Below are 27,219 nucleotides of genomic sequence, written 5' to 3'. Positions count from 1 at the left end.
TAGTGCCGAGCATGGCAGATATACAGCAGCAATGCATGCAACATACATAGATAATACAATGCAAAGCATCACTAGAAAGGCTGCTTCAGTGACTACAAGTTCGAATCACATGGTGAACATACTGCATAACCGGAAACAAACTTCAGCAATACCACTTTCCATAAGCTTACTAAATAAGAAAAGAGCAAAATTATAAGTACTATATATTTCCAAGAGCAAGCTAAACACAGTTAATCAAAAATATAGCTACACTGCAGGTCTAATACCAATACAAAGTAAATAAACATAACAATAAAATTAGAATGACGCAGAAACATACTTAAACATGTAGAAATTCACTTAAAGAACCCCAGTGAGGGGTAATACACACTCTCTTGAGGTGGTTCATTCCACTTTTGGACAGTTCTAGCTGCTAGAAAGTTTATTCCTATGCTCAAAATATTTTAAAAAATTTTATGTACAAGAAATGGCTTTCAAATTCCAGCAATCAATGAGCTACCGTTATAATTGGCTAGGGACCTGAAGACGGCAGGCATGTACTTACTCTTTAGGTCATCCGTTGAATTTCTGCCAAGATACCTGTGATCTTTCTTTTCTCATTGGGTCTTCCTTGAGGGCGCATCACAAGTCTTGTCAGATTGTGTGGTGGTTCAGCAGCTTTTAGTATCAACAACCAGGATGCATGGGGAAATCAACAGGAACAGTTTGACCTATTTGCTGTTGTGATTTTACTTTGGATATTCAGACGTGAGCAGCTGTTGCATATAATCTTTGTGTGAGGGGTTAGCCATTGGAGACTGGTCTCCCCCAGAGCATAAGAAGGATCACTTGAGGCAAGCAAGCACTGATTAAATGGGAACAGAAAACAGAATGTAATTATGAGTTTTCTCTGTTCCATTGGATATGAGTAACATCATGAAATGCAACTTTTCTCAAACAATGATCACATACTTGGGTCTCTGCCTTTTTAATTATATTCTGGATACATATAGATATTTCATCTAATGAACAGCTGGTGAAATTGGATCTGCATTGCGTTGAGTTTTGCTGAAAACTTTCAACTTCTCTGTTTGATTGACAACTGGTATTTATCCCTAAAACACAAGAAGATGAAATCATATCATAAAATCATTGTTCATCTTTTGAAGGTCTTCTTTGCTGTTTGTACCTGGTTTTTGTATTATTTTTACCTTTCTTATACTCTTTAAAATAATTGCCACATCTTGTTCAGAAGCCCTTGGCACCTCTGTTCATGCCACTGCCCTGAAGTGTATATATGGCTGTGTGTATGTGTGTGTGTGTGTATATATATATATATATACACACACACATATATATATACATATGTGTGTGTGTGTATTTACCTTGAATTCTGTATTTCTTCTATTTCTGTTTTTCAAAGAATTTCACATGTATTATGTCATTTGAGCTTATTCATGACAAAAACTGTGAAATAATTGGGGCAACTATTATCTCAGTTTTGCGGATGAGGAAACTGAGGCACAGAAGTTAAATTATATGACAGCTGTCATGTAACTAGCTAGTGAAAGAGACCTAGGAACACCAGCTTTCCTAGTCTAATATTCTTTCCATGACTCTACCCAACATCTCTTCCAATCTGACATTCTCTTTCCTTCTCTCTTCACTAATCCAATTTCATTACTTTCTGCAAAACTGGGCTCAAAACTCATTGCCTTCCCTAATCGGTCACACATCAGGCATCTAGCTGGAGGCATAATGGTTAGAGCTGGGCCCAGAGTCAGGAAGAATTGAGTTCAAATTGGCCTGAAGCAGGCTGCGTAAGAAGATTTTAGTGGGATTCTTCTGCTGTGTAGTTTTTTTTGTTCAATTATTGTCAGTTACATCTGACTCTCTGTGACCCCATTTGGAGTTTTCTTGGCAAAGATATTGGAGTGGTTTGCCATTTCCTTCTCCAGGTCATCTGATGGATGAGCAAACTCGGGCAAACAGGGTTCAGTGACTTGCCCAGGGTCACACAGCTAGTAAGTATCTGAAGCTGAATTTGAATTCGAGTCTTCCTGATTCCAGGCCTGACACTATCCACTGGGCCACCCAGCTGCCCATTAATTTCATGGTTTCTGTGTATTAGGGGTTCATTCTAACCTAGGCTGGGTGTAACAAGATGAATGCATTAGAAGCAGTGAAGTGCCCTCAATTTAAGAGTTTGGTAATATAAGGGTCACAAATTGTGATGTGTATTATGTTCTGCTGGAAGGATTGTTGCGCCAGGAGTCCAGAACTGTAAACTCATTGGGATGTGCCACCAGCTTCCCATGTAACATTGTTCAAGCATGTAGCCTCTTTTTTAGACTTCATCGACTTTATCTCCCTTCTTCCTGTTCTAGAAGGGAGCTAGTGCTCTCTGTCCCAAGGTAGGTCACTGATAGATTCTGATAATGACTAACCTAATTCACTCACTGAAACTACTGTGTCAAACCTCTCCAGAGGGGTTTGATTCCCTTACAGGGAGCTGGGGCAACTAGGTGACACAGGGAATGCAGTGAACAGAACATCCACACCACACCTAAAGTTAGGAAGACTCATCTTCCTGGGTTCAAATCTGGCCTCGGACACTTGGTAGCTGTTTGAGTCTAGGCAAGTCACTTAACCCTCTGTGCTTCAGTTTCCTCATCTATAAATTGATCTGGAGAAAGAAATGGCAAACCACGCCAGTATCTTTGCCAAGAAAACCCCAAATGGAATCACAAAGAGTTGAACACAACTGAAGAACAAAAACTCCTCGAGAGTGTCTTTTGCCTTTCTTTGTATCACCAGAACTCAGCAGCAGAGTGCCTGGCACATAGTAGGTGCTTAATAAATTTTACTGACTGATTATAGAAATGCTAGCCCTGATATTATTATAAGTCAGAACGAGGGTGAAAGCCAAGAACTTAAATAATCAGGGAAACTGCAAACAATAAAATCTGAAATAAGATTAGATCTGACAAGGAGAGAATGGCCATCCATCCAAATGTATACAAGTAAGCATTGTAAGAATAGTCTTAGAAATTCTAGTGAGAGGATTTCATTGAAAGTTGATCATTAATACAAGACAATCCCAAAGGACTCATGATGAAACGTGCTATCCACCTTCAGAGAAAGTCTGAATACAGACTGAATCAGCATGCTGTTTTTATCTCCCTTTCTCTCTCTCCCCTCCTCTGTCTGTCTCTGCCCCTCATTCCTTTTTTGTTTGTTTGAGTCTTCTTGTACAAAATGACTAACATGGAAATGTTTTACGTGATTGCATACGTATAACCTCTATTGAATTGCTTACTATCTCAGGGAAGTGGAAGGGGAGGGATAAAATCTAGAACTCAAAACTTTTAAAAAAAAATGTTAAATTATTTTAACATGTAATTTGGAGAAAATAAAATATATTTTAAAAAACAGTTGATCATTAGAATTCTATACTGATAAGGAAACTTGATCTTTTTCTTTGAAAGACAAACAAAATTGAAAATATCAGCTAGGAGAAAGGAGACTGCTGAGTTGGGATACTTCTATTCAATAAAGAATATGCCCAAGATGGTAATTAAAAAGCATAGAATATGTTTCCAAGTCTGTTTCCTAAGCTGTTAAAAAGAGGGCTTGGGGCAGCTAGGTGGCGCAGTGGATAGAGCACCGGCCCTGGAGTTAGGAGGTCCTGAGTTCAAATCTGGACTCAGACACATAATACGCACTAGCTGTATGACCTTGGACAAGTCACTTAACCCCAATCACCTTGCGCAAAAAACAAAAAAAAAACAAAACAAAAAAAGAGGGCTCACACTCTTTGAATTCAAATGTTTCTTTATGTAGTGTTAGAAATGAGCCACACACCCTTTTCTTCCCCACAGATTTATCTTTGGGGTTTCCCATTCAAAACACCACCTGATAAATACAGAAATATTGTGAAAAAGGAAAAAAAAATCCAGTTTAACTCTCTGAAGATGAGAAGATGCTGATTAACATGAGAAATGGGTTATAGAGATGAAAGATGGCTTAGCCATGAGATCATAGATTTAAAACTGGAAAGGACCCAGGGGTCATCTAGCCAAAAGCTTTCAATTTTTCAGATGGGGAAACTAAGGCCCATGGAGGCTAAATAACTTTCCACAGGGTGTACAGGTGGTCAATAGCAGAGCCAGTATTCAAACTCGGGTCCTCTGACTCCAAAGTTGTATATTTTCACTGTACCACCTTGCCCTAAGGAACCTTGACAATATGAAGGTATTGCCTACAATAATGAGAGCCTTTTGTGACAGCCTGGGCTGTCTGAAATGACAGCTAAGACTTTACCTTGTCTATCTCAAAGTGTGTCTGGGAGCTCCAAAAATGTGACTTTTCCCAGTTGTTCATACTCTCACATCAGTCTCTTTGTGACCGGTGTGTATGTGTGTATACGCATAGAAACTGAACAAGCATTAAACACTTACTGTATGCCAGGAACTATGCTAAGCAAATAGAAGCAGGATAGTCCCTGCCCTCAAAGAGCTTACCTTCTAATAGAAGACAAAGAAGTGAGAGCAGAGGAGGGGGTGGGTTCTTGAGTAAACTGTGGTTAGGAGATGAAGCAAGGAAGTCAGGTAGATGTGGATCTGGACAAGCTAAGGCAAACACTTACCTGTTAGAGCCCAAAATAGAGCCAACAGTACAGTCTAAGTTTCTGGGGTTGATGGCCTAATAGAACTACTTAGGATGCTGCAGATCTTTACAAACATGTATCCTTTGGAGAAGGAAATGGCAAACCACTCCATTATCTTTGCCAAGAAAACTCCAAATGGGGTCACAAAGAGTCAGACACAACTGAAAAAAACTGAACAAAAATCCTTTGGGGCAATTAATAGTGTTAAATGGGGACCATAATGCCTCAAATTTGCATAGCCCTCTAAGTGCATTCATAGTATCTCATTTTGATCCTCACAGCAACCCTAACCTCTGTCTGCTTCAGTTTCCTTATCAGTATAATAGGGATGATGATAATATCTCCTACCTCCCAGGTTGTTGTGAGGATAAAATCAGATGTCCTAAAAGAACTTTGGAAACCTTAAGGTATCGTAGAAATGCTATCATCATCATCATCATCATCATCATCATCATCATCATCATCACCATCATTATAATCATCATCATTGTCTATTTTACATTTGAGAAGACTGAGAGTCAAAGAGATGAAAGGATTTGTCTCAGGTAACCTGGCTAAATGAGAGAGCTGGGAGTTGTGCCTTTTTCACCGCACCCAATCACCACCAAAGCAGGGTTATTGTGGCTTCTTAAAAAAATACCCTACTGATGCTTTATATCTTTACATAGAAAGAATTTTCCACTTGCCCCCAGGCTGACTCCTTCCTTGAGACAAAGAAAACAGTAGAGTTAAAACATCCGACAACAAACTGTTGTCTAATGATATTCTTTAGTGGTCACAGAAATTGAGAGTTTTTTTTAATATATTTTATTTTTCCCCAATTACATGTGAAAATAATTTTTAACATTTGTTGTGTTTTTTTTTAAGTTTTGAGTTCCAAATTCTATCCCTCCCTCCCTTCTCTCCCACCTCCCTGAAACAGTAAACAATCTGATACAGATTATACATGTATAATCATACAAAACATAAGAATTGAGGTTTTGAATTAAAAGTGTCATTAATTCTTGGGAGTACAACGATTCCCATTTATAATAGCTCTGTAATATTTCCAAAGTGTCTTCCTTACACCGACTCTGGGATATAGGGTAAGTAGGATCTGCTCCATTTGACTGATGTCCAGAGAGTTTAAATGCCCACCCAGAGTCGCCATCCAGTAAGGGTGGAAGGAGGACTGTGAGCCCTGGTCTCTCTCATCCTTCCTCCTCTCTGCTGTTTAAAGCTCCAGGTGGTCTACATGTGAATTAACTGTCCTAAATCCCCCTGAAAGCTCTCTTGTATCCTGTGTGTGCCCTTGATAACCTTTCCAAGCAGAGGTTTGGCACTGGAACTTCTCAAGGCAAAGCCTTCTTAATCCCGCTGTGGCTTGCTAGCCTCAAGTGATCGGTTGTACAAGTTCAAAAATTTCTTGGTAAGAGGCCAAGGACTCAGAGCCTGGGCCAGTTTTGCAGCTGGGTGAGTGGTTTTTTTTTTAAATAGAAACAGTCAGCCTTTTAGGCAGACACAGTTTATAGTGATTCAAATAAAAAACTATTTTATAGCCGTTCACATCAAGAAAAGATTTATTGGCCTCAACTCTCCCAACTTGGAGTGAATGGAGAGCTGCAAATTGCAGTTTGTAAAGAGCCCTACCTTTGAAAGCATGCTCCTAAAATAAATAGCAATTAGCTTCACTGTTACTCTATTAAGATTAATAGTTACATGAATTTTTTGTTTTGATTACATGAAATACATACTTCGTTGAGTTTCCCTTCATGTTCTCAAATTAGCAGGTTGCTTTTTTTTAATAGATGCTTGAGTGTTGATCTTTTGATCACAAAACATTTTATAAGTACCTACTATGTGCAGAGCGCTGCATTCGTAGATGACCGGCCATATCTGTGCCACTCACAGATAATCTAAGGACCTCCTCTGTTTCAGGCACTGAGCTACGTGCTGGCGACAGGCGAGTAAAGGATGATCATTTGGGTGTGATTACTCTTAGAATTAGTCACAGCCTAGAGAAGGGAATTGGTTTGAACTAACTGGAATTGGTTATTTTGTTATTGTACTCTGATGGGTTTGTGACTTCCACGATATGAGGATTCCCTCCAACTAAAAGATCACAAGCCATCCTTGCCTCCCCATCCTGTGGGGCTCTTGTCCATGGCTTCTCGTGAATCACCCTCCACTCAGTGTTCTGGGGGCTCAGCTTGGACTCTCCTGACAATGCAAGGATACCAGTGAACCCCACATGAGTCTTCCATCATTTGTTCCTCACTCTTATCTCTCTGTGAACTGCCCATGTTCTTTTTTCTCATGCATTTCTTCAATGACATCCTCACCCTGCTCCTGATTAATTCTTTGCTTGTTGGGTGTTGCAGTCTGTTCACATCATCCATGTGGCCTTACTTGGCCCCAGAGACTACAATATTCTATGACTTGCCACCATTTAGCATCACCAGAAGAATACTTGTGATAAAGAGATGAGCCTCTGTTTCAGAGAGAAACTTAGAGTCACTGAAGTTTAAATCTGGGCTTAGATACTTACTAGCTACGTGACCCTGGACAAGTCATATATCCTCCTTCTGCCTCAGTTTCCTCACTTGTACAATTGGGATAATAATAACACTACTACTCAGAGTTGTGAAGATCAAATGATTTAACTGTAATAATGATCTAAGATAATGAAATTTGACAGATTTGTCAAAGTGACACAGATACTAAGGAAGGGAAAGGAACAGACATTTATTAAGCACCTACTATGTGCCAGGTACTGTGTTAAATGCCTTAGAAAATAATATCTCATTTGATCCTCACAACACCTGTGGGGAGTAGGTAATATTATAATTCACATTTTACAGTTGAAGAAACTGAGTTAGAAAAAAGGTGAAGTCATCAAAACTACTTGGTACTGGCTAAGAAACAGAGTGAGAATCAGTGGGTTAGGTTAGGCACCCAAGATAAGTAGTCAATGACAATAGTAATCTACTGTTTGATAAACTCAAAGACTGCAGCTTCTTGAATAAGAGCTTACTATTTAACAAAAACTGCTGGGAAAACTGGAAAATAGTATGGCAGAAACTAGGCATAGACCAACAACTTACACCCTATATCAAGATAAAGTCAAAATGGGTACAGAATTTAGATATGAAGACTGATACTATAAGCAAACTAGGAGAGCAAGGAATAGTTTACTCGTCAGATTCATGGAGAACGGAAGAATTTATGACCAAACAAGAGACAGGGAACATTATGCAATGCAAAATAGAGAATTTTCATTACATTAAATTGAAAAAATTTTGCACAAACAAAGCCAATGCACCCAAGATTAGGAGGGAAGCAGAAAGCTGGGAAAGAATTTTTACAACCAGTGTCTCTGATAAAAACCTCATTTCTAAAACATATAAAGAATTGAGTCAAATTTTTAAGAATACAAGTCATTCCTCGATTGATAAATGGTCAAAAGATATGAGCAGGCAGTTTTCAAATGAAGAAATTAAAGCTACCTATAGTCATATGAAAAAATGCTCTAAATCACTATTGATTAGAGAAATGCAAATCAAAACAACTCTGTCTCAGCACATCACACCTATCAGTTTGGCTAATATGACAAAATAGGAAAATGATAGATGCTGGAGAAGTTGTGGGAAAATTGGAACACTAAGGCGTTATTGGTGGAGTTGTAAACTGATCCAATTTGGAACTATGCCCAAAGGGTTATAAAACTGTGACCCAGCAATACCACTTATAGGTCTGTATCCCAAAGAGATCATGAAAATGGAAAAGTAGCCACATGTACAAAAATATTTATAGCAGCTCTTTGTGGTGGCAAAGAATTGAAAATTGAGGGGATGCCCATCAACTGGGGAATGGCTGAACAAGTTGTGGTATGTGAATGTAATGGAATACTATTGTGCTATAAGAAATGATGAGCAGGCAGACTTCAGGAAAAAATCTGAAAAGACTTGCATAGACTGACGCTGAGTGAAATGAGCAGAACCAGGAGAACATTGTACACAGTAACAGCCACACGGTGTAATGACTAACTTTAATAGACTTAGCTCTTCTCAGCAATCTAAGGATCTAAGACAATTCCAAAAGACTTATGATAGAAAACTCTATCCACATCCAGAAAGAGAACTATGTAGTCTGAATGCAGATTGAAGCATATTATTTGCTCTCTCTCTTTTTTTTTTTTGTTCTTTTTCGTGGTTCCTCCCATTGGTTGTAATTCTTTTTTACAACATGACTAATGTGAAAATAGGTTTAATAGAAATGTACATGCAGAACCTACATCGTATTGCGCGATGCCTTGGGGAAGGAGGAGGAGAGGGAGGGGGAGAAAATTTAGAACTCAAAATCTTATGGAAGTGAATGTTGAAAACTAAAATTAAATTAATTAAATATAAAAAAGTAAGTGACTTGCCCAGGGTCACACAAATAGTGAGTATCTGAGGTGGGAGTTGGACTCCTGTGTCACAGTAGACAACCACAGGTTGTCTGTCTCTGTTGTTGCATGCAAGCTCCTTATTTATATTTGGCCTCCTGTGAATTTCTACTTTCGTCATTTTGGAGATTTAGAGCCAGGACGGACCTTAGAGGTCACTTAATATAACCTTCTCACTTTACAGATGAGTAAATTGAGGCAGAGAGATTAAACGAGCTCCCTGATGTCATACAACTAGGAGCAGTCCAAGGTGGGATTTGAAACTAGGTCCTCCTGGCTGTCCAACCAGTGTCCTAGGCATTTTGCTATTTCTATAAATTCTAGGTTGTATCTATTCTCAGCAGCGTGTAGCTTAGTGAATATGCTGAAAGTAGATTGTCCCTCTCCCATTTCAGCACAAAATACTTTTAAAATACGGCTGTGAAGACAAAGAATGGAAGTAGTCTAAGACCTTTAAGACCTAAATCCCCCTATAGATATTTGTTTGATTTTGTGATGATCTATTCTTCCTAATAGTACTCTTTATTGAATTGGCAAATGAACATTAATTAATTAAAAAAATTATTTTAAGAGAGATCAATAATCACGGTGGTCATTAGACATACTTTATGGGGATTAAAAAGCCTGGATAGTGGCTCATTACTAGTTCTATTCTAGTGACTGAAAAAAATCCAAAAACTGGTTTGAACCAGTTAGAAATAGCCTAATTTAAAATTCTAAATTGAACCAGTTTCTAACTGGTTCAAACCAGTTTAAGACAACTTTTTAACATTTGGGTTTTTTTTTTAAGTTTTGAGTTTCAAATTCTGTCCTTCCCTCCCTACTCCCAAAGATGGTAAACAATCAGATATAGGTTATACATATGCAGTCATGTAAAACATTCCATATTAGTATGAACATATTCTTTTAAAAAAACACATTCATGCAGAACTCAAATATGCTGTAATTTTGTCATGTATCAGGGGGACAAGAGGAGGTAGATCGAATTTAATCCTGGGGTTTAAGAAAATGTTTTGACTTGTATGATCTGATGCTGAGTGAAGTGAGCAGAACCAGGAGAATGCTGTACGCAGTAATGACCACATTGTGCGATGACCGACTTTGATAGACTTAGCCCTTTTCAGCAATGCAGGGATCTAAGACAAGTCCAAAAGACTCATGATGGAAAATGCTACCCACATCTATACAAAGAACTGTGGAATTTGAATGCAGATTGAAGCATGTGATTTGCTATTTTTTTCTTCTATTTTGTTTTGTTTCCTCTTTCTTGTGGTTCCTCCTAATTCTAATCCTTCCTTACAACATGACTCATATGAAAATATGTTTAATAGGAATGTATGTGTATAGCCTATATCAGATTGCATGCCATTCTTGGGGAGGAGGGAGCAGGAGAAAAATTTAAAACTCAGAAGCTTATGGAAGTGATTGTTGATAAATCAAAATAAATTAATAAAAATTAAAAACAAAACGAAGATGCTTTGTAAATTTCAGGATGCCCCTGGTCAGCATGGGGCTGGTGAGATAGCCATGGTCATTTGTTTGCTTTTCTTATGTTTTTATTTTAGGCTTTTCAGAATTGATGTGAGGTACTGAGCCCACATTAGGAACATGTTCCTGCTTTTCCTCCTCGCCATAACATGTGTCCGAGCACAGTCTGTGAACCGGGATGCTGGTAATGACACATTTGGGTTTTTTTCTCTCTCTCTTTGACCTTATTGTGAAAAGTGATTGAACCACAAGAGTTTCTGGTTTGGGGAAGGGGGTTGCCAATTTCATTTTATCTATTTTTAATATTAGCAGTCTAACTGCCACAGCTGGTATGTGACAGTTATCCTCTTGGAAGGAGAGCCATAATGAAAGTCATCTTTTTGCCTCAGAAAAGACCCTGATGGGGCCTTCTGGGAGTTTGTATGAAAGTTCTCTGTCAGCATTAGGTCATTATTCTGTCCTGTCATGATTGGAAACACTTTTTATCTCTTTGGAGTTTGTTTTGACTAAATGCCCAGCAACTGTCCTGTTTTAACTGGGGCCATTTTGGAGGGGATTGATTTTATTCTGCCTGCTTCCCTATGGCGGTCAATGTCTCCTGAAACCCATCAGTTGTACCTGTGGTCCAAAGCAGATTCTAGATAACTACCCCCATTGGGGAAGTCTGGCCATCCAGGCGTGCAAACTGTTAGTATTCATTCTCCTTTATTGACAGCTTCCCTCTGGTCCTGGTTTTCAAATAAATCTCAAATCCATTAAAATTAGGTTTAGAGGATGTGATAAGTAACTTTTTTGGCGAGGAATTAAATGTTTTAGACCATATGCTGTTATCAGAATGATATAAAGAGAGAGAGATGATGCATGAGATATTGACACTGGGTTTATAGCCATTGGGAGGGAGGGACAGAAGGATTGAAATGCTGTTTTTCTTTTTTCATGAGAATCTTTAAAATAACGCTTTCCTAAGATCATTGTCCTTAGAGCTGGAAAGCGACCTTAGAGATTGTCTCACAGGAGTCCTGTACCCTGCCTACCCTGCCTCATTGCATGCTAAGAAAAAACTTTTTTTAAAACAGAAGTTTTTTTAAACTGCCTAGAAAGTGAACCTGGGCTATAGCGGTTGTTGTTGTCCGACCTGTTGTGACCCCATTTGGGGTTTTCTTGGTAAAGATATTGGAGTGGTTTGCCATTTCCTTCTCTAGCTCATTTGGCAGATGAGGAAACTGAGGCAAATAGGGTTAAGTGACTTGCCCAGAGTCACACAGCTAGTGAGTATCTGAGGCCAGATTTGAACTCAGGTCTTCCTGATTCCAGGCCCAGCACTCTATCTACTGTGCCACCCAGCTGCCCTTCACAGCTTAATGGTAGCTGCTTAATACTAACTACTGGGGGGAGGAGATGGGGAGAAAATGCATATAGAACCCAAACCTAATGCTTGTCTATACCAGAGGTGTCAAATACATAGCCCACAACACTTCCAGTGTGGTCTTCACCAAGTTAAAATATAATTGAGAAATATTTCACAAAATACACAAAAATATACTATTTTTGTATTAATAATATCATAGTATCATATATCATAGAATATCATATATCATAGAATAATATCATAATATTAATAAATAATGTTTAGTATGTTATTTTCTAAGGTAATATACCACCTACTGAGATCTTTATGTGCCTTTTTTGTGGCTCCCTTTTCTAATTGACACTCCTGCTCTATTCCATCAAAGAGACAGAATAACTTGTCCATGGCCAAATGGCTAGTAAGTGTCAAAGGCAAATTTTGAACTCGGGTCTCTGCTTACTCCAAGTCCAGAGTAGTTTCTACTAGATCCTGATGCTTCCCTAGAAACACAGCCCTAAAACAAGGTCAGAGGAGTCTTAAACCCTCCAAACTTAATTTTGATTTATTTGATAGCCAACAGCCCTCTAAAGGTCCTTTGAAATGAATGATGATGATCATGATGATGAGAACTAGCTTTTTAAGGTTTACGAAGCTCTTTATGAGTAGTGTTTCATTTGATCCTCACAACTCTAAGAATGAGGTGCTATTATTATCCCTACCTTACAGATGAATAAACTGAGGCTAGGGGAGGTAAGGAACCTGCCCAGGCTTGCACAGCTAAAAAGTATCTGAGGTTAGATTTGAACTAGGGTCTTCCTGACTCTAATTCCAGTATTCTAACTACAGAACAACCTGGCTGCCTCAAATTTTTATTCTCTTTGAAACTTGAGGCAAATTGTTTTTTTTTCCCCTGGTGATGCTTAAGCATCAAAGGGAAAATGATGCAATGGAAGAAAAAAATGGATTAAGCATTGGGAGGACTGAGTTCAAATCCTGATTCTGCCATTTATTTGTGTCAGGTCACAATGTGTCTGAGCCTTAGTTCCCTCATCTGTAAGATAAGGGGACCCAGGCTGGATAACCTCTATTCCAGTTTTAACTATTTATTTTTGAAGAATAAATGAATGACTGTTAATGTTTACTCACATAAACATTACCAGCATGTAAACATTCATCTTAACATAATGTAAGCAAGCTACAAGTTTGTCATGTAAAAAAAAATTTTGTTGAAGGTATACCATCTGCTGAGGACTTTCAAGTCACTCCCCTTCACCAGTTTGAAAACTCAGAGTTGATAAGCAACAGACTTGTTCCATTAACCATTCAAATACTGTTGTATTATCATGCAATATCTGTTTAAATTTTTATATTTTATTTTTTCCAATTACATGTAAAAATAATTTTAAACATTCATTTTAAAAAATGTTTGAGTTCCAGATTATCTCCCTCCCTCCCCCGCCCTGAGAAAGCAAGCAATTTGACATAAATTAGACATATGCAGTCATGAAAAACAGCAATATCTGCTTAAAAGAAGATAGAAATGAAAGACTACATTCTAGGCTTTATAATTCATTTTAAAGAAAAGGTCCAACCAATTTGAAGCCCCATCAGCATCCTTGCCTAGGTGTATTATTAATGAAATCCAGATTGTCCTATCCAAGGTAAAAATGATCAGGGGAGCTATTAAGAATGAAAGAAAGAAAGGAAGAAAGAAAGAAATTCCCCACCAAAACCTCACCACATTTGCACCATCTAAGTATATCCCTTTTTATTAATTTATGACCAAAAAAAATTTAGCTCAGTACAAATGAGATGATTGAAAGATTTAACATACAATAAAAAATTAAAATTCACTTATATATAGCAGAGTTACAAAGTGTTTTTTCCACGACAACCCCATGAGACAGAGGTTAATTCGTGTTTTAGGCTTGGGCAAATTAAATGACTTGCATATGGTCATGCAACTAGGAGGTACGAAGGCCAGGATTCAAACCTGGCTCCAAGCCTAGCCTTCTTTCTTTTGCAACAACCTGGCCCTCAGTGCCTTTGTTTTCCTTTGTAGAAGGAGTAGTTAATTTCAAGGCGTTCATTTCACTTCCTTGTCAGTGTCTGAAAAAGAAGTCAAGAGAAAAGGGAAATTTTATCTTTGTACATTTTGATGGTCTTAATATAATGGTGAATTGTTGGATTAACTAGGCAAAGTTATTTTCTCATTTCTTTTTCTGCAGATCCTGAGTTTGCTGATGTTGTGTTCCTGGTAGATAGCTCTGATCACCTGGGGAGTAAGTCCTTCCCCTTTGTGAGAACCTTCATAAGCAAGATAATCAGCAGTCTGCCCATTGAAGCCAGTAAGTTCCGTATTGCCCTCGCCCAGTACAGCAATGATCTACACCAGGAGTTCCTGCTGAGCCCCTTCATGGCCAAGAGCGCCATACTGAACCACCTCAGGAGGAACTTCACCTACATTGGGGGGTCTTTGCGAATAGGCAACGCTCTTGAGAAAGTCCACAAGACCTACTTCTCTGGGCCAGCAAGTGGAAGAGACAAGAACCAGTTTCCCCAGATTCTGGTAGTCTTGGCTTCAGCCCACTCTGAAGATGATGTGAAAGGACCAGCCAAGGCTCTGCAGAGAGATGGGGTGAAAATCATCTCGCTGGGGATGCAGAATGCTTCAGAAGGAAACTTAAAAGCCATGGCCACATCTCAATTTCATTACAACCTCAGAACAGTGAGAGATGTGGGCACATTTTCCACAAACATGACCAGCATCATTAAGGAGGTGGTAAAGTACAAGGGACAAACAGATGATACTGATGTGGAAGGTAAGATGGCTCCCCTTCCCTCTGCTTCCCTCCCCATACCTTCCTTTCTATTACTATACTATAGCTAGCATACACAGAGTGTTTTAACAATGTTTGCAAAGCGCTGTACATAAGTTATCTCAGATTCTCGAAACAATTCTGTGAAGTAGATAGTATTATTACCCTTATTTTATAGGGGAAGAAACTGAGACCGAGGTAGGTTAAGTAACTTGCCCAAGATCACTTAGCTAGTAAATTTCTGAGGTAGGATTTGAACTCATGTCTTCATACCTCTGTGTCAAATAGTCATATCCACTGTACCTCTTAGCTGTAAGCTCCTTGAAGGCAGTGATGGAATCATAAGCAAATGCTTATGAAAGCTCAAGAGGGGGACCAGTTGAAATACTGTGTATAATTCTCTCTGATTTCATAAAAACAAGGTGATGGGCTGGTTTTCAGAATGCCTTGGTGCAGGTGTTTTAGACAGTCAAGGTCTCCTGACCAAACTAATCTTAAACCAAGTGAATGATAATATCCCATTAAGAACTCATGATGTGAGGGACGCCTTACATCAGCTCCTGATTTTTCTAGGTCTGGATGGTCTGCTTTGTGCACTTTTAGAGGAAAGCTCCTTATAGACGTAGGTTTGGAAAGGGCCTTCAAGAGCATCCAGCCCAATCCCCTCCTTTTACAGAGGAGGAAATCGAGGCCCAGATTGGCAAAATGCCTTGCTCATGGTCTTATGGGTAATAAGTGGTAGAGCTGATATTCAAATCCAGGTATTTCAACTCCAAACTGAGCTTTCTTTTCAATGGATTCTCCCTATAAAATAAGCATAGTATAGTGAAAAGAGTGCAATGGCTTTGACTTGAAAGACCCAAATTCAAATCCTACTGCTGACATTTACTAATTTTTTGGCAAATCACTTAATTTTTCTGGGCCTCGGTTTCCATGTTAATGAGAAGTTTGGACCAGATGGCCTCCAAGGTCCCCTTTCACTCTTGATCAGTGCTGCTGTGTCACCTCCCTAATGTTCAGAAGTGTGATGCACTTAATGTGTTGTTGTCTAATTTTAATATTATCTTAAGTAAAACATAATTATTCAAGTACTCGGAGAGCTTAGGTCTCATTGAAGTCCTATTCCTTCCAGTAACACAGATGTCAGCCCACCCAGACCTACTTATCCAGTGTAACTCTTGGCCATGCCCTCCATTGAATTCTCCTCACGGGAGGTCCACCCAATGTGGTGGGCGCCTTCCTTAAGCTCTTCAACACAGTGAGAATATTACTGGAATGTGAGGAATAGCCACTGGTTCCCTCCAAGCTATCCCTCAATCTTGACGTATAACTAGTTCATCGTACTTTTCTTCAAGGACACCTTTTTGAGTAATTAAGATGGCAAATGTCACCAAAGAAAACCATGCATTTCAGGAGCACATATTTGTGGACCACCTACTACTCTGATTACTCTTGATTCCCCCCCACCCCCATCATTAGTATGGATCTAAGAGTTGATTATATTTCTAAGCACTTTATAAGTAAGTGCGTGGGAAGAGAGGGAAGGGATAAACTCAATGCTCAAAATGGATGTCTTCTAAGGAGATAAAAGTCCAGGCATCGTTCATTACTTCTGAGTAAATCCACTTGAATTAACGCACCATTGATCATCTCTTGGTGATGGTAATGGGTGCTTTTATGATGACAATCTCTCTAAAAAGCTAGTCAGCATTCATTAATATTGTTTTAGGAGAGAAGGAAAAGAAATTTAAACGTTAATGTTACGGGGTTTAGTTTTTAATACTGTTCTTTTCAGTTCCCTCCATCAGCCATGTTTGTTTGAGGCCTTTTGTGTAAAACAGACATAAAACTAAGCAATGACAGGTTTTAATGTGAAGCAGTAGGATAACTTTAAGTGAATGATCTACTCTTTCTTTTTCTCCACCCAAGTTTGTCATGGCACTTCTGTGGCTGACGTCGTGTTCCTCCTGGACGAGTCTGCCAATGGCACCCAGGAAAACTTGGAGCATCTGAAAGGATTCCTAGAAGAGAGTGTGTCTTCATTTGACGTGAAAGAGAACTGTATGAGGATTGGCCTGGTGACGTACAGCAATGAGACAAAGGTAATACGTTCCCTGGGCACTGGAATCAACAAGTCGGAGATTCTGCAAGAGATACAGAACCTGTCTCCCAGGGCTGGGCGAGCCTATGCTGGAGCTGCCATCACAACAATCAGAAAAGAGGTCTTCAGTGTCCACAGAGGCAGCCGGAAGATGCAGGGGGTGCCCCAGATAGCCATTCTGGTCACTCATAGGCCATCAGAAGATAATGTCTCTGTAGCTGCACTTGACCTTCGGCGCGAGGGAGTGACTGTGTTCACCATGGGCCTGGAAGGCTCTGATTACACCCAGTTAGGGCAGATATCCTCTCACCCTCCAGAGAAGTATATTTCCAAGCTGAAAACATTTTCAGACCTGGCAGCCCACAATCAGACATTTCAGAAGAAACTCAGGAGTGAAATACAGCACAAGGTCTCGATCCTGTCAGAACGGACCGAACACCTCAAAGCTGGTAATTACATTTTCCTCATCCCGATTTCAGTCATCCTATAAATTGTGGGGCTTATTTTCACTTGTCTGAGATAATGTAAAAACTACTTGAGGGGAAAGTATAACAGATGGTTAAGGTGGAAGAAGTAAAGGGAAGCAGCAGGAGGAAAAAAAAGAAGCATTTATTAGGTGCCTACTGTGAGCCAGGCACTGTGATAAGGTCTTTACAATTATTATCCCATTCAATCTTCACAATGACTTTGGGAGAGAGGTTCTTTAATTATCCCCATTTTACAGATGAGGAAATCGAGGCAGACATTAACTGACTTGCCTGGGGTCACTCAGCTAGGAAGTATCTGAGAGTAGATTTGAACTTGAGTTTTCTTGACTCTAGGTCTAATTCTCTAATCATTGCATCACCTAGATTCTGCCATTTCTTTCTTTTTTTTCCCCAATAAACGTGTAAATGTATACTGCAGTCTCCAGGAAGATGCAGATTGTTCCAGAGTGTCTTCCTCCATTATCCCTTCTGACCATTCTGTCCTTTTTTTCTTCTCCTTCTCATCTTTCTCCTCTACCTCTCCAGTTTCCTCTATTTTTCTCTTCTGTTATTCTTCTCCTTCCTTTTTTTTTTCTTTCCCCATCTCCAACTGCTAATTAATAGGCTAGTTGGGAAATCTGGTTTTATTTGGAAGAGTGAAACCACCTTAATGGAAAGGACCAATATAGTTATGTTTTCACCCTATTGGTTTGTTTGTCAAAGAAGTTTATATGGTTATTTCAGAAGATAAAAAGTACCTCATAAACAAAATATTTGGGGATAGGTGAGAGGGCAGGAATCACTGCACCAACATCATGTGGGTTTATAGATCACTATAACTGGGAAAGCACGATCCCAGCATGCATATATTGATTCAGCCACAGCCACAGTTTCCATTTCAATATGCTGACAAGTTATTCAACATTCATTTTTTTTTTATTTATTTTTTATTTTTCCCCAGTTAGATGTAAAAAAAATGTTTAACATTTGTTTTTAAAACTTTGAGTTCCAAATTCTCTTCCTCATTCTCTCCCCACCCCTCATTGAGAAGGCAAACAATTTGATATAGGTTATAATTCAACATTCATTTAACCATCGAAGGAAGAATTTGATCAGTGAATAAGCCAGTATTAAGTTCCTGCTATGAGGTGGCACTGTCCAAGGTACTGGGCATATGAAAACAAACATGACTTAGTCCTTCGAGTCATTTATATTCTGTAGGGGAAAGCACCATCTCAAGTAATCGTATATACAGAATCAATGCAAGGTAACCTTATGGCAACTGGAGGCATCAGGAAAAGCATCATGGATAAGGTGACCCTTGAACTGAGCTTTGAAGAAAGGTAGAGGTTCTAAGAAGTGGAATGGAGGAAGAAGTGGAGGGAAGGAATTGCATTACAGCAATGGGGAATAGCCCATGCAAAGTCATGGATGTGGGAGATAAGATGTTGTATGTAAAGAAGGTCGTGGAGCCCAGTGGAGAGCACTGTAAAGACATGGTCCCCGACCTTATGGAGCATGTAGTCAAAGTGAGAGAGATGAAACATGTGAACAAACATAATAATAATAGCGATAACCAACACTTATCTAGTTCTTTAACATTTGCAAAGTGCTTTAAATATATTATCCCATTCAGTCTTCATGTCAAGCCCTGTGAAGTACGTGCTATTATTATCATCCTCATTTGACAGGTAAAGAAATTGAGGCTGAGTCAGGTTAAGTGATATTTCCAAAGTCCCATACCTAGTAAGTATCTGAGGATGAAGTCAAATGTAGATCTTTCTTCCTGATGCCAAGGCTGGTCCCTCCATTACACCGAGCTGTCTCTCTGATACAAGGTATGACATGAAAGTACATTAAGGAGAGGCACAAAATGTTAGGGTAGTTCAGAGAAGGGAGAAAACTAGGGAACATCATGGAAGATTTCATGGAAGATGTGGAGTTTTGAAATGACCCTTGAAGCATCCTTCAAGTAGTAATTAGATGATGAGGAATTGGGTAGAGGGGAGTTGGGGAAAGGGGGAAGAGTGATTCTAATGGAGAGAAGAGAGTAAGCAAAGTCACAGAGGTGGGAAATGGGAGGGAGTTTTTGGCAAGTTATTCCACTTTGCTCAAAGTATAGAATTGGAGATAGGAAGTAGTGAAAGGTAAGATCAGAAAAGTAGGCTGACACCAAGTCATGGAAAACCTTTCATTCGCTGGGTAGTGGGAAACCATCAAAGGTAGTTGACTGGATCAGACAAGAAGAGGGTAACATGATCAAAGCTATGCTATAAAAAGTTAGAAAGACTTTAAATAAAGTGTTCAAGTTTACTAGGAAGAAAAACTGTGTCTCCCTAATGAGCATTTTAAAAGGCAGTTAGAAAAATGTTTTGATTTAGTTTTACATAACTTTTGAAAGCCTATGCATCTTTTCCAATTCTTATACATTTCCAAGTTTGCCTAGTTGGTAAATCATGGCCATGAGATATCCAAGAGGTTCTGTAGTAACAGAATACTTTGCTTAGACTGGACCAAGAAGTCTAAGGAACTCATTTTTAAACTTTGATATTATAAAGCATTTCCTCAAAATGGTATTTTCCATTTTTCTGCCTTAGGCTCATCTCTCTCTCCTTCCCACCGATCTCTACCTTTTCCTTTTTCTTTTTCTTTTTTTACATTTGCATTAATGTAAATTAACATTAATTTGTATTCCATTTCAGGTTGTGTGGAAACTGAAGAAACTGACATCTATCTACTCATTGATGGCTCTGGTAGTATCCAGCCAACAGACTTCCAGGAAATGAAAACGTTTTTGACAGAAGTGATAGGAATGCTCAACGTAGCACCCTATAAAGTCAGAGTTGGAGCTGTTCAGTATTCAGACAGGTGGGAAATGGAATTTGAGATTAACAAATACTCAAACAAAAATGATTTGGGAAAGGCTATTGACAACATCCGACAGATGGGCGGCAACACCAAAACGGGTGCCGCCCTGAATTTCACTCTTGGGCTTCTACAAAAAGCAAAGAGACAGCGAGGGAACAAGGTGCCGTGTCACCTAATTGTCCTGACAGATGGGTTGTCAGATGACAGTGTCAAGGAGCCCTCCAAGAGACTGCAGGACGAACACATCATTGTGTTTGCCATTGGCATCAAGGAGGCAAACAGAACCCAGTTGCTAGAAATTGCCGGGTCAGAAAAGAGAGTTTACTATGTGTATAACTTTGATTCTTTGAAAGATGTAAAAAATCAAGTTGTTCAAGGAATCTGTTCTGAAGAAGGTAAGAGAAACTTTATTTTTCCTGGAAGTATTTTACATTGAATTTTCTTCGGGGGGAGGAGGACAGGATTTGTATTTATGTGTATTCTTAATGTATCAATCTATCAACAAGCATTTATTAAGTGCTAACAGTGTTCCAGTCACTGTATTGGCAATATAGGAATTTTCAACCTTTGTAGATAGGTATATTCCCAGGAATAAATTAAATTAAAAAAATCGAATATTGCTCAGATTTATGTCTGAAGAGTAGGAATTCTGTTTTGATGTGGCATATGTGGTAAAACTTCCCAATATTGACTTAATTCCACACATTCCTACCTATAGATGGAGTTCTGCAGAAGCAGCATTTTGAAAGAATGCCAAATATGGAGGAACACTTTGCCTTTGTTGTAATTAATTCTCCTACATATTTTCATAGGGCCATAGATCTGGAATTGAAACAGACCTTGGGGGCCCTTATTTTGTTATGGCTGTTCATACTTCATTCTCAAAGAAGACCAAGGCATCATGAGGGTGAATTTTACAAAGAAGGGGTCAGAAGCCCAGGGAGGTTTAAGTGACTTGCCCAAAGGCACACCAATAGTATTCATCAGAGGTGAAATTTGAAGCGGGACATCTGACTCCAAAGCCAGTACATTTCCTGTTAGACCACACTGCCTCCTAATAGTAGTACGTTATCATCATATACTGAAGGAAACCACTTTGAAAATGTTCCTACCTCCGTGACTTGTGATGTTTTGTTTGCTTGGTATTTGACTAATCATCAAACATACAGATTTTAAACTTGAAATCATTGGGTTTATGTATTTGTATTTTAAAATTTTTGCTGATTTGAATAAAGATCCTTATTTTTGTCTCACGCAGCTTGTAAAGATATGAAAGCTGATATCATGTTTCTAGTGGATAGTTCTGGGAGCATAGGACTGGAAAACTTTGCTAAAATGAAAACATTTATGAAGAACCTGGTGAGCAAGTCTCAGATTGGAGCAGACCAAGTCCAAGTTGGTGTTGTCCAGTTCAGCGATGAGAACAAGGAAGAGTTTCAGCTCAATAGGTATAGGACCCAACGTGACATTGCCGACGCAATAGATAGAATGGCTCACATAGGCGACAGAACCTTGACGGGAAGCGCCCTGAGTTTTGTCTCTGACTACTTCCATCCCTCCAAGGGGTCACGTCCCAATGTCAGAAAGTTTCTCATCCTCATCACAGATGGGGAGGCACAGGACCTGGTCAGGGACCCAGCTGTGGCTCTTCGGCAAGACGGCATCATTATCTACTCTGTGGGAGTGTATGGCTCAAATGAAACCCAGCTAGTGGAAATCAGTGGGAGGCCTGATATGGTTTTTTATGTGGAGAATTTTGACATTCTGAAGCACATAGAAGATGACCTCATTTTTGGCATATGTAGCCCCCGTGAAGGTAAGCAGTTTTCCCTAGCCCTTGAGCTAATCTCCTATGGGTCAAATCTCATGTAGCACGCTCCAAGGTCATAATCTATCTACTGTCCAGACGCTGGCTAATATCTACATAATACTTCAAATTTTACCAAGAACTCCATTATCTCATTGAATTCGCATGACAACTCTATGGGCTAGGAACTGCAAGTATTATTATCCTTACTTTACAGATGAGGGAGATCAAGGCTAAAAATAATTGTGTCTTGCCCATTATCACACAGTCAATCAACAAGCAAAGCATTCATTAAGTGACTACTATGTGCCAAACACTATAAGAGATGCTGGTGATACCAAGACAAAACAGTCATGCCCTTAAGTAGCTTACATTTGCTTGAGGGAACATGTACATATATAAATAAAACTGCTAGGTAGTTCTGTGTGGGGAGAAGCACTAAGAGTTTGAGGGAATCAGGAAAGGCTTTATGGAGGGAGTAGTTCTTAAGTTGAGCTCTGAAGGTAGTACAGACTCTAAGAAGCAGAGGTTAGGAGGGAGTGCATTCCAGGCTTGGTGCGGGGAAGGGAAGCACAGCCTGTGCAAAGACGTGGTGATGGGAGATGGAATGTGGAATGTTGTATGTTAGGGATAGTAGATAGGCCAGTCTGACTGAACCTTACAACGTGTGAAGTAGAATAAGGTTTAATAAGTCAGAGATGAAATTTAAACCCAGGTCTCTCCTAATTCTGAGTCCAGGATTCTTTCTATCAAATCTTCTTCTTATTTAGTTACATTAAATAATGCTTGAAGTAAGGAGCCCAATAATTCTCTGGATCTCAGAAATAATTTTTATTTTTGTCTGAATAGTAGTTTGTGTGTGTGGGAAATGTAGCCCATTGTCAAATGGCCAGTAATTTCTGAACTGCCTAAAGCCCTTTTTCATTGCTTGTTTTTTTTTTGGGAGGGAGCGAGGTTCAACCTATGATTTCATTGGTGTAATGAACTCCCAGTGAGGAAACCCCCTGGACCTATATAGATGAGCCCCTGCACTCCCTTTGATAGTATTGTGGAGTTACTAGGGATGCTGAGAGAGTAAGTGACTCACCCAGGATTCCATAGCCAGGAAGTGTTGGAGGCAGGACTGAACCAGTTCTTTTTGACTCCGAGGTCAACAGGCCTCTGTCCACTCCACCTTATCGCCTCTATTTTGTTGCCATAATTATCGCTAATTAGGATGATCAATCCTATGTATTTTAAAGAATCTGAGTAACACAGCTCTTTTTCTAAAGGTTTTTCTTTTTACAGTTTGCTCTAACAATGTCTTTGCCAAATGAAAACACTATGAAAACTGTGAGGAATTATATAAATGTTGGGCAGAATAATAATAGTAGCTAATATTTACTTAGGCTTTCGAGGTTCAAAAAATGTCTTATTCATAGTATGTCATTTGAGCTGACAACTAAACCCATAAAGTAGGTGTATGGTTATCCCCACTTTATAAATGAGGAAACTGAGGCCAACAAAGGTAAAAGACTTGTAGAGAAACAACAAAGATAAATGACTTGTTTGAGGGCCTAAAGCTAGTAAGTGTCAGAGTAGAGGCTTGGACCTACGTCATCCTAACTCTGAGACCAATGCTATTTCCAGTATACCATCTTGCCTCATGTCCAGAGATCTTTGCGATTCCTATCCCTTATTTAGGGAGTACCAGTGTAGGCCTCTGTTTAAACTGTCTGGTTCCCCCAACTAGAAACAATACAAATTCTTAGGGAGGCCTTGAAACTGACCCATCAACTTTTGGGTCAGCCTGTATTATTTTAGTCCCTTAGTATAGGAGACCTGAGTCGAAGTGTGCCCAGCCATCATGTTCTCGTTGGTGCAGGCACTTTGGTAATGGGGTATCTGTCAAGCTTACAGCATACTGAGCAAGGGACTACCACCAGCAAGGAAGTTTGGCCCTTTCTGGGGGCACTGAATTGTCTTGAAGTTCTTTTGGGTGAATTAGTTACATTTTGGAATATTCTATTCCAGGGTTACCACTTAGTGAGCCACAACACCTTAGGGGTTTGTGACAATTATCCAGAGTGTTTGTATTAAAAACTTTTCAATGGTCCCTTAAGTAGTAAATAATTGCCTAAATATATTATGAGTATTAAATTACCTTTGAGGTTCACAATGCATTTTTTGGCTATTGTTGTTGAAAGGAATTCATGGAACAAAAAAGATCGGCACCCATGCCTCTATACTCTAAGACCCTTAACTGAATTCTGCTGATGGATTAAGTATTGTTAGGTCTTTGCTATTCTACTTTTCCATGGAGATGATCCAGTTATAGAAAAGTTGATGGGAGCCCAATGATAGTGGCCAAGTGAGAAATGGGTCCATTTCTATGATGGAAAAAAAAAAACCTTTCTGCAAAATCAGGTGGAGAGAAACTGTAGGCTTGGTAAGCCAGTCGCAATAGAAATGTGTAAAAAATGTCCCCAAGTTTGTTTTTATCTGGCCATTCTCCCCAAGGGTTATCATAAAAGTAAAATCTCAGGTTCACCATGGTTAGAAAAGAAAAAAAAAGACACACCAAGCCAAAGCTGAGTAAATGAAAGCATATGTAAAATGAACTGTTTATACATGGAAAATTCCCATGAATTTTGACTTAATAAAGCCGAAAATCCACCAGCAGTGTTATTCCTGGTATTTCCATGGTCTTTTCCCAATGGACTTAATGAGTCTGTGCTCTGAAAATGTGCCTAATGAAGAAAATTTCTGTGTACCACTAGCATGACCTGTCTCCGTTGTCCAAAGGGGTCCATAATTAGGCCCACTGCTTGAATCCCAGGTTCTAGAAAAAAGTAAACAAAAATAAAATGAAGAAAAGAACCACCAGGCGGCATGTAATAGATAAAAGCATTTACCTGAATAAATCATTTATTATGAACTTATTCTGTTCCAAGGTCTTGTGCTAAGCACTAGCCGTACATATAAAAACAATCAAGACATTCTCTACCCTCACAGAGCTTACATTTTAAAGAAGGAAGAAAACACATAAAGTGAAGCTGGAAAGAGGAGGGTGAGGTGAGACTTTAGGAAGTAATGATAATAATAATAATAATAATAATAGCTAACTTTTATATAGTGCTTACTATGTGCCAGGCTTTGTGCTAAGTGCTCTACAATTATCATCCCATTTGATCCTCACAACCACCTTGGGAGGTAGGTGCTATTACTATTGTGTTCCCCATTGTATAGATGGGAAAACTGAGGCAGAGTTTAAGTGACTTGCCCAGGGTCACACAGCTTGTAAGCAGGTTTGAATTGAGTCTTCCTGAACAGCCCAGAGCTCTGTCTGTTGTACCTCTAGCTATCCCTGTAGCCCACTGGCCCGGTTCCTATGCCTGATAAGGCAAAAGGCTCACCTGGCAGAGCTGCTGGGGAGCCAGGAGTAGGACCTGGTTTCCAGTGGGGTGGAGATCGAGAGACCATGGTGGGGGAGACTGCCAAGCTGATTGACATCATTTTTTCCTTCCCATTTCTCCTTCAGAATGCAAACAGATAGAAGTTTTAGATGTAGTATTCATCATTGACAGCTCTGGCAGCATTGACCACGATGAATATAACATCATGAAGGAATTCATGATTAAGCTGGTGAAAAAAGCTGATGTTGGCAAGAGTCGAGTTCGGTTTGGAGCCCTGAAGTACTCTGATGACCCTGAGATGCTTTTTTATCTTGATGAACTTGACACAAAGTCCAAGGTCATTTCCGCTCTCCAGAATGATTACCCCAAAGGAGGAAACACATACACGGCCAAAGCCCTGGCCTTCTCAGACCACATGTTCACCGAGGCCCGGGGCAGCCGCATTCACAAAAGAGTTCCCCAGGTTCTCATCGTGATCACAGATGGGGAATCCCATGATGCAAACCAACTCAATGCTACAGCCAAGGCCTTAAGGGACAAAGGCATTCTCATCCTGGCGGTGGGGATCGCAGGAGCCAATACTGAAGAGCTGTTGGCAATGGCAGGGTCAGAGAGCAAGTATTTCTTCGTGGAGACCTTTGGGGGCCTGAAGGGCATATTCTCAAATGTGTCAGACAGTATCTGTGGCCCTTCAAAAGTAGGTAAGATGGTACTGTGTAGTTTCTGTTATCAAATATAGGATCAGTCAGGAAAAAAATGAAAGTCCCAATACCCACCTGGGAGAAAGGATCACACTGAATAGCAGCTTCTCCCTTTTATCTAGGGAAAATGGAGAAATCCATGAAGATGTTGGCTCCTCTTGCTTACCTTCTTCTTTGTTTAAATGATTTTATTCTCTCCCCCCAACCTTGCCCATGTACACACTCTCTTTACTCTCCCCATTGGAAAAAGATATGTGAAAAACAAAACCCTTCTAATAACTATACAGTTGAGCTAAACAGATTACTGTATTACATCCAACAATGCACAATCTCATTCTTTCTCTCTTTTTTTTTTTTTTTTTTTTTTTGGCGAGGCAATTGGCAAGGCACTGAATTTGCAGTCAACCAAAACCCGTAGGTCTTTTCCAAATAGACCACTGTTAAAGCAGGATTCCCCTATGCTGCGTTATGAAGCTGATACTTTTTTTAAACCTTTCTGATTTCTATGTATTCTGCCACTGTTTTGTGAATTATTTAAGTTTAATATGCATAAATATTTTCTTCATCAATTGAAGTCCACACCATTAATAAAAAAATAAATCAAGCCCTGATTTTTACCATTTGGAGATTTCTGAGATACAAATGCTCAGAATGAAAATTTAACAGTTGGCTCAGGAGTCAGTTTGAATTGGTTCATCATACCAAATATGGTGGGGTACCTCACCTTCTTGTTCCTAATGACATAAGGTTCTTAAGGTTGGTGTCTTTTTTCTCCTTTTGTTGGGTTTGGGTGTGTGTGTGTGTGAGAGAGAGAGAGAGAGAAAGAGAGAGAGAGAGAGAGAGAAGAGAAGATAGATATAGATTGGTGTTTTTCTTACCTAGGATTAGATGTCAATACCCTTCATTCATCTTTTAAAAAGACATGATATATAGGCTAATTTCTTTTCACGCATTTAAGGGCAACTCGTTCCTCTGTAGATTTTCACATAAGGATAATAAATAACTGCCCCCTCCCCCACAAAATGTTCCAATATGTGTTTTTCAGCCTACTGCAGATGCCATTACATTTTAATTCTGAAAGTCTTCTTTTATCAGGCAAAGAGTTCTATAACATGGGCACAAAGATGTTTGGGGATTGGACCTGCCATTTC

At 39.4% G+C, this 27,219-nt stretch overlaps 1 protein-coding gene across 2 annotated transcripts in view; it reads left to right on the top strand.

Annotated features, from left to right (window-relative positions):
- COL6A6 (collagen type VI alpha 6 chain) overlaps positions 1 to 27,219 on the top strand; it is a 135,112-nt gene that overhangs the window by 14,831 nt on the left and 93,062 nt on the right. For both annotated transcript variants that reach the window (XM_027872426.1, XM_027872427.1), the window contains exons 2-7: positions 10,640 to 10,746; positions 14,139 to 14,732; positions 16,659 to 17,279; positions 20,000 to 20,560; positions 21,424 to 21,981; positions 25,493 to 26,068. In XM_027872426.1, coding sequence (XP_027728227.1) covers positions 10,683 to 10,746; positions 14,139 to 14,732; positions 16,659 to 17,279; positions 20,000 to 20,560; positions 21,424 to 21,981; positions 25,493 to 26,068 — 2,974 coding nt within the window. In that variant the 5' untranslated portion in view covers positions 10,640 to 10,682. The remainder of the gene's footprint in view (positions 1 to 10,639; positions 10,747 to 14,138; positions 14,733 to 16,658; positions 17,280 to 19,999; positions 20,561 to 21,423; positions 21,982 to 25,492; positions 26,069 to 27,219) is intronic.

The sequence above is a fragment of the Vombatus ursinus genome, unplaced genomic scaffold, assembly GCF_900497805.2.
Source record: "Vombatus ursinus unplaced genomic scaffold, bare-nosed wombat genome assembly UNPS02014799.1, whole genome shotgun sequence".
Classification (NCBI taxonomy): domain Eukaryota; kingdom Metazoa; phylum Chordata; class Mammalia; order Diprotodontia; family Vombatidae; genus Vombatus; species Vombatus ursinus.
Note: the sequence above shows the minus strand (reverse complement) of the source record. Positions and strands in the feature narration are given on the sequence as shown.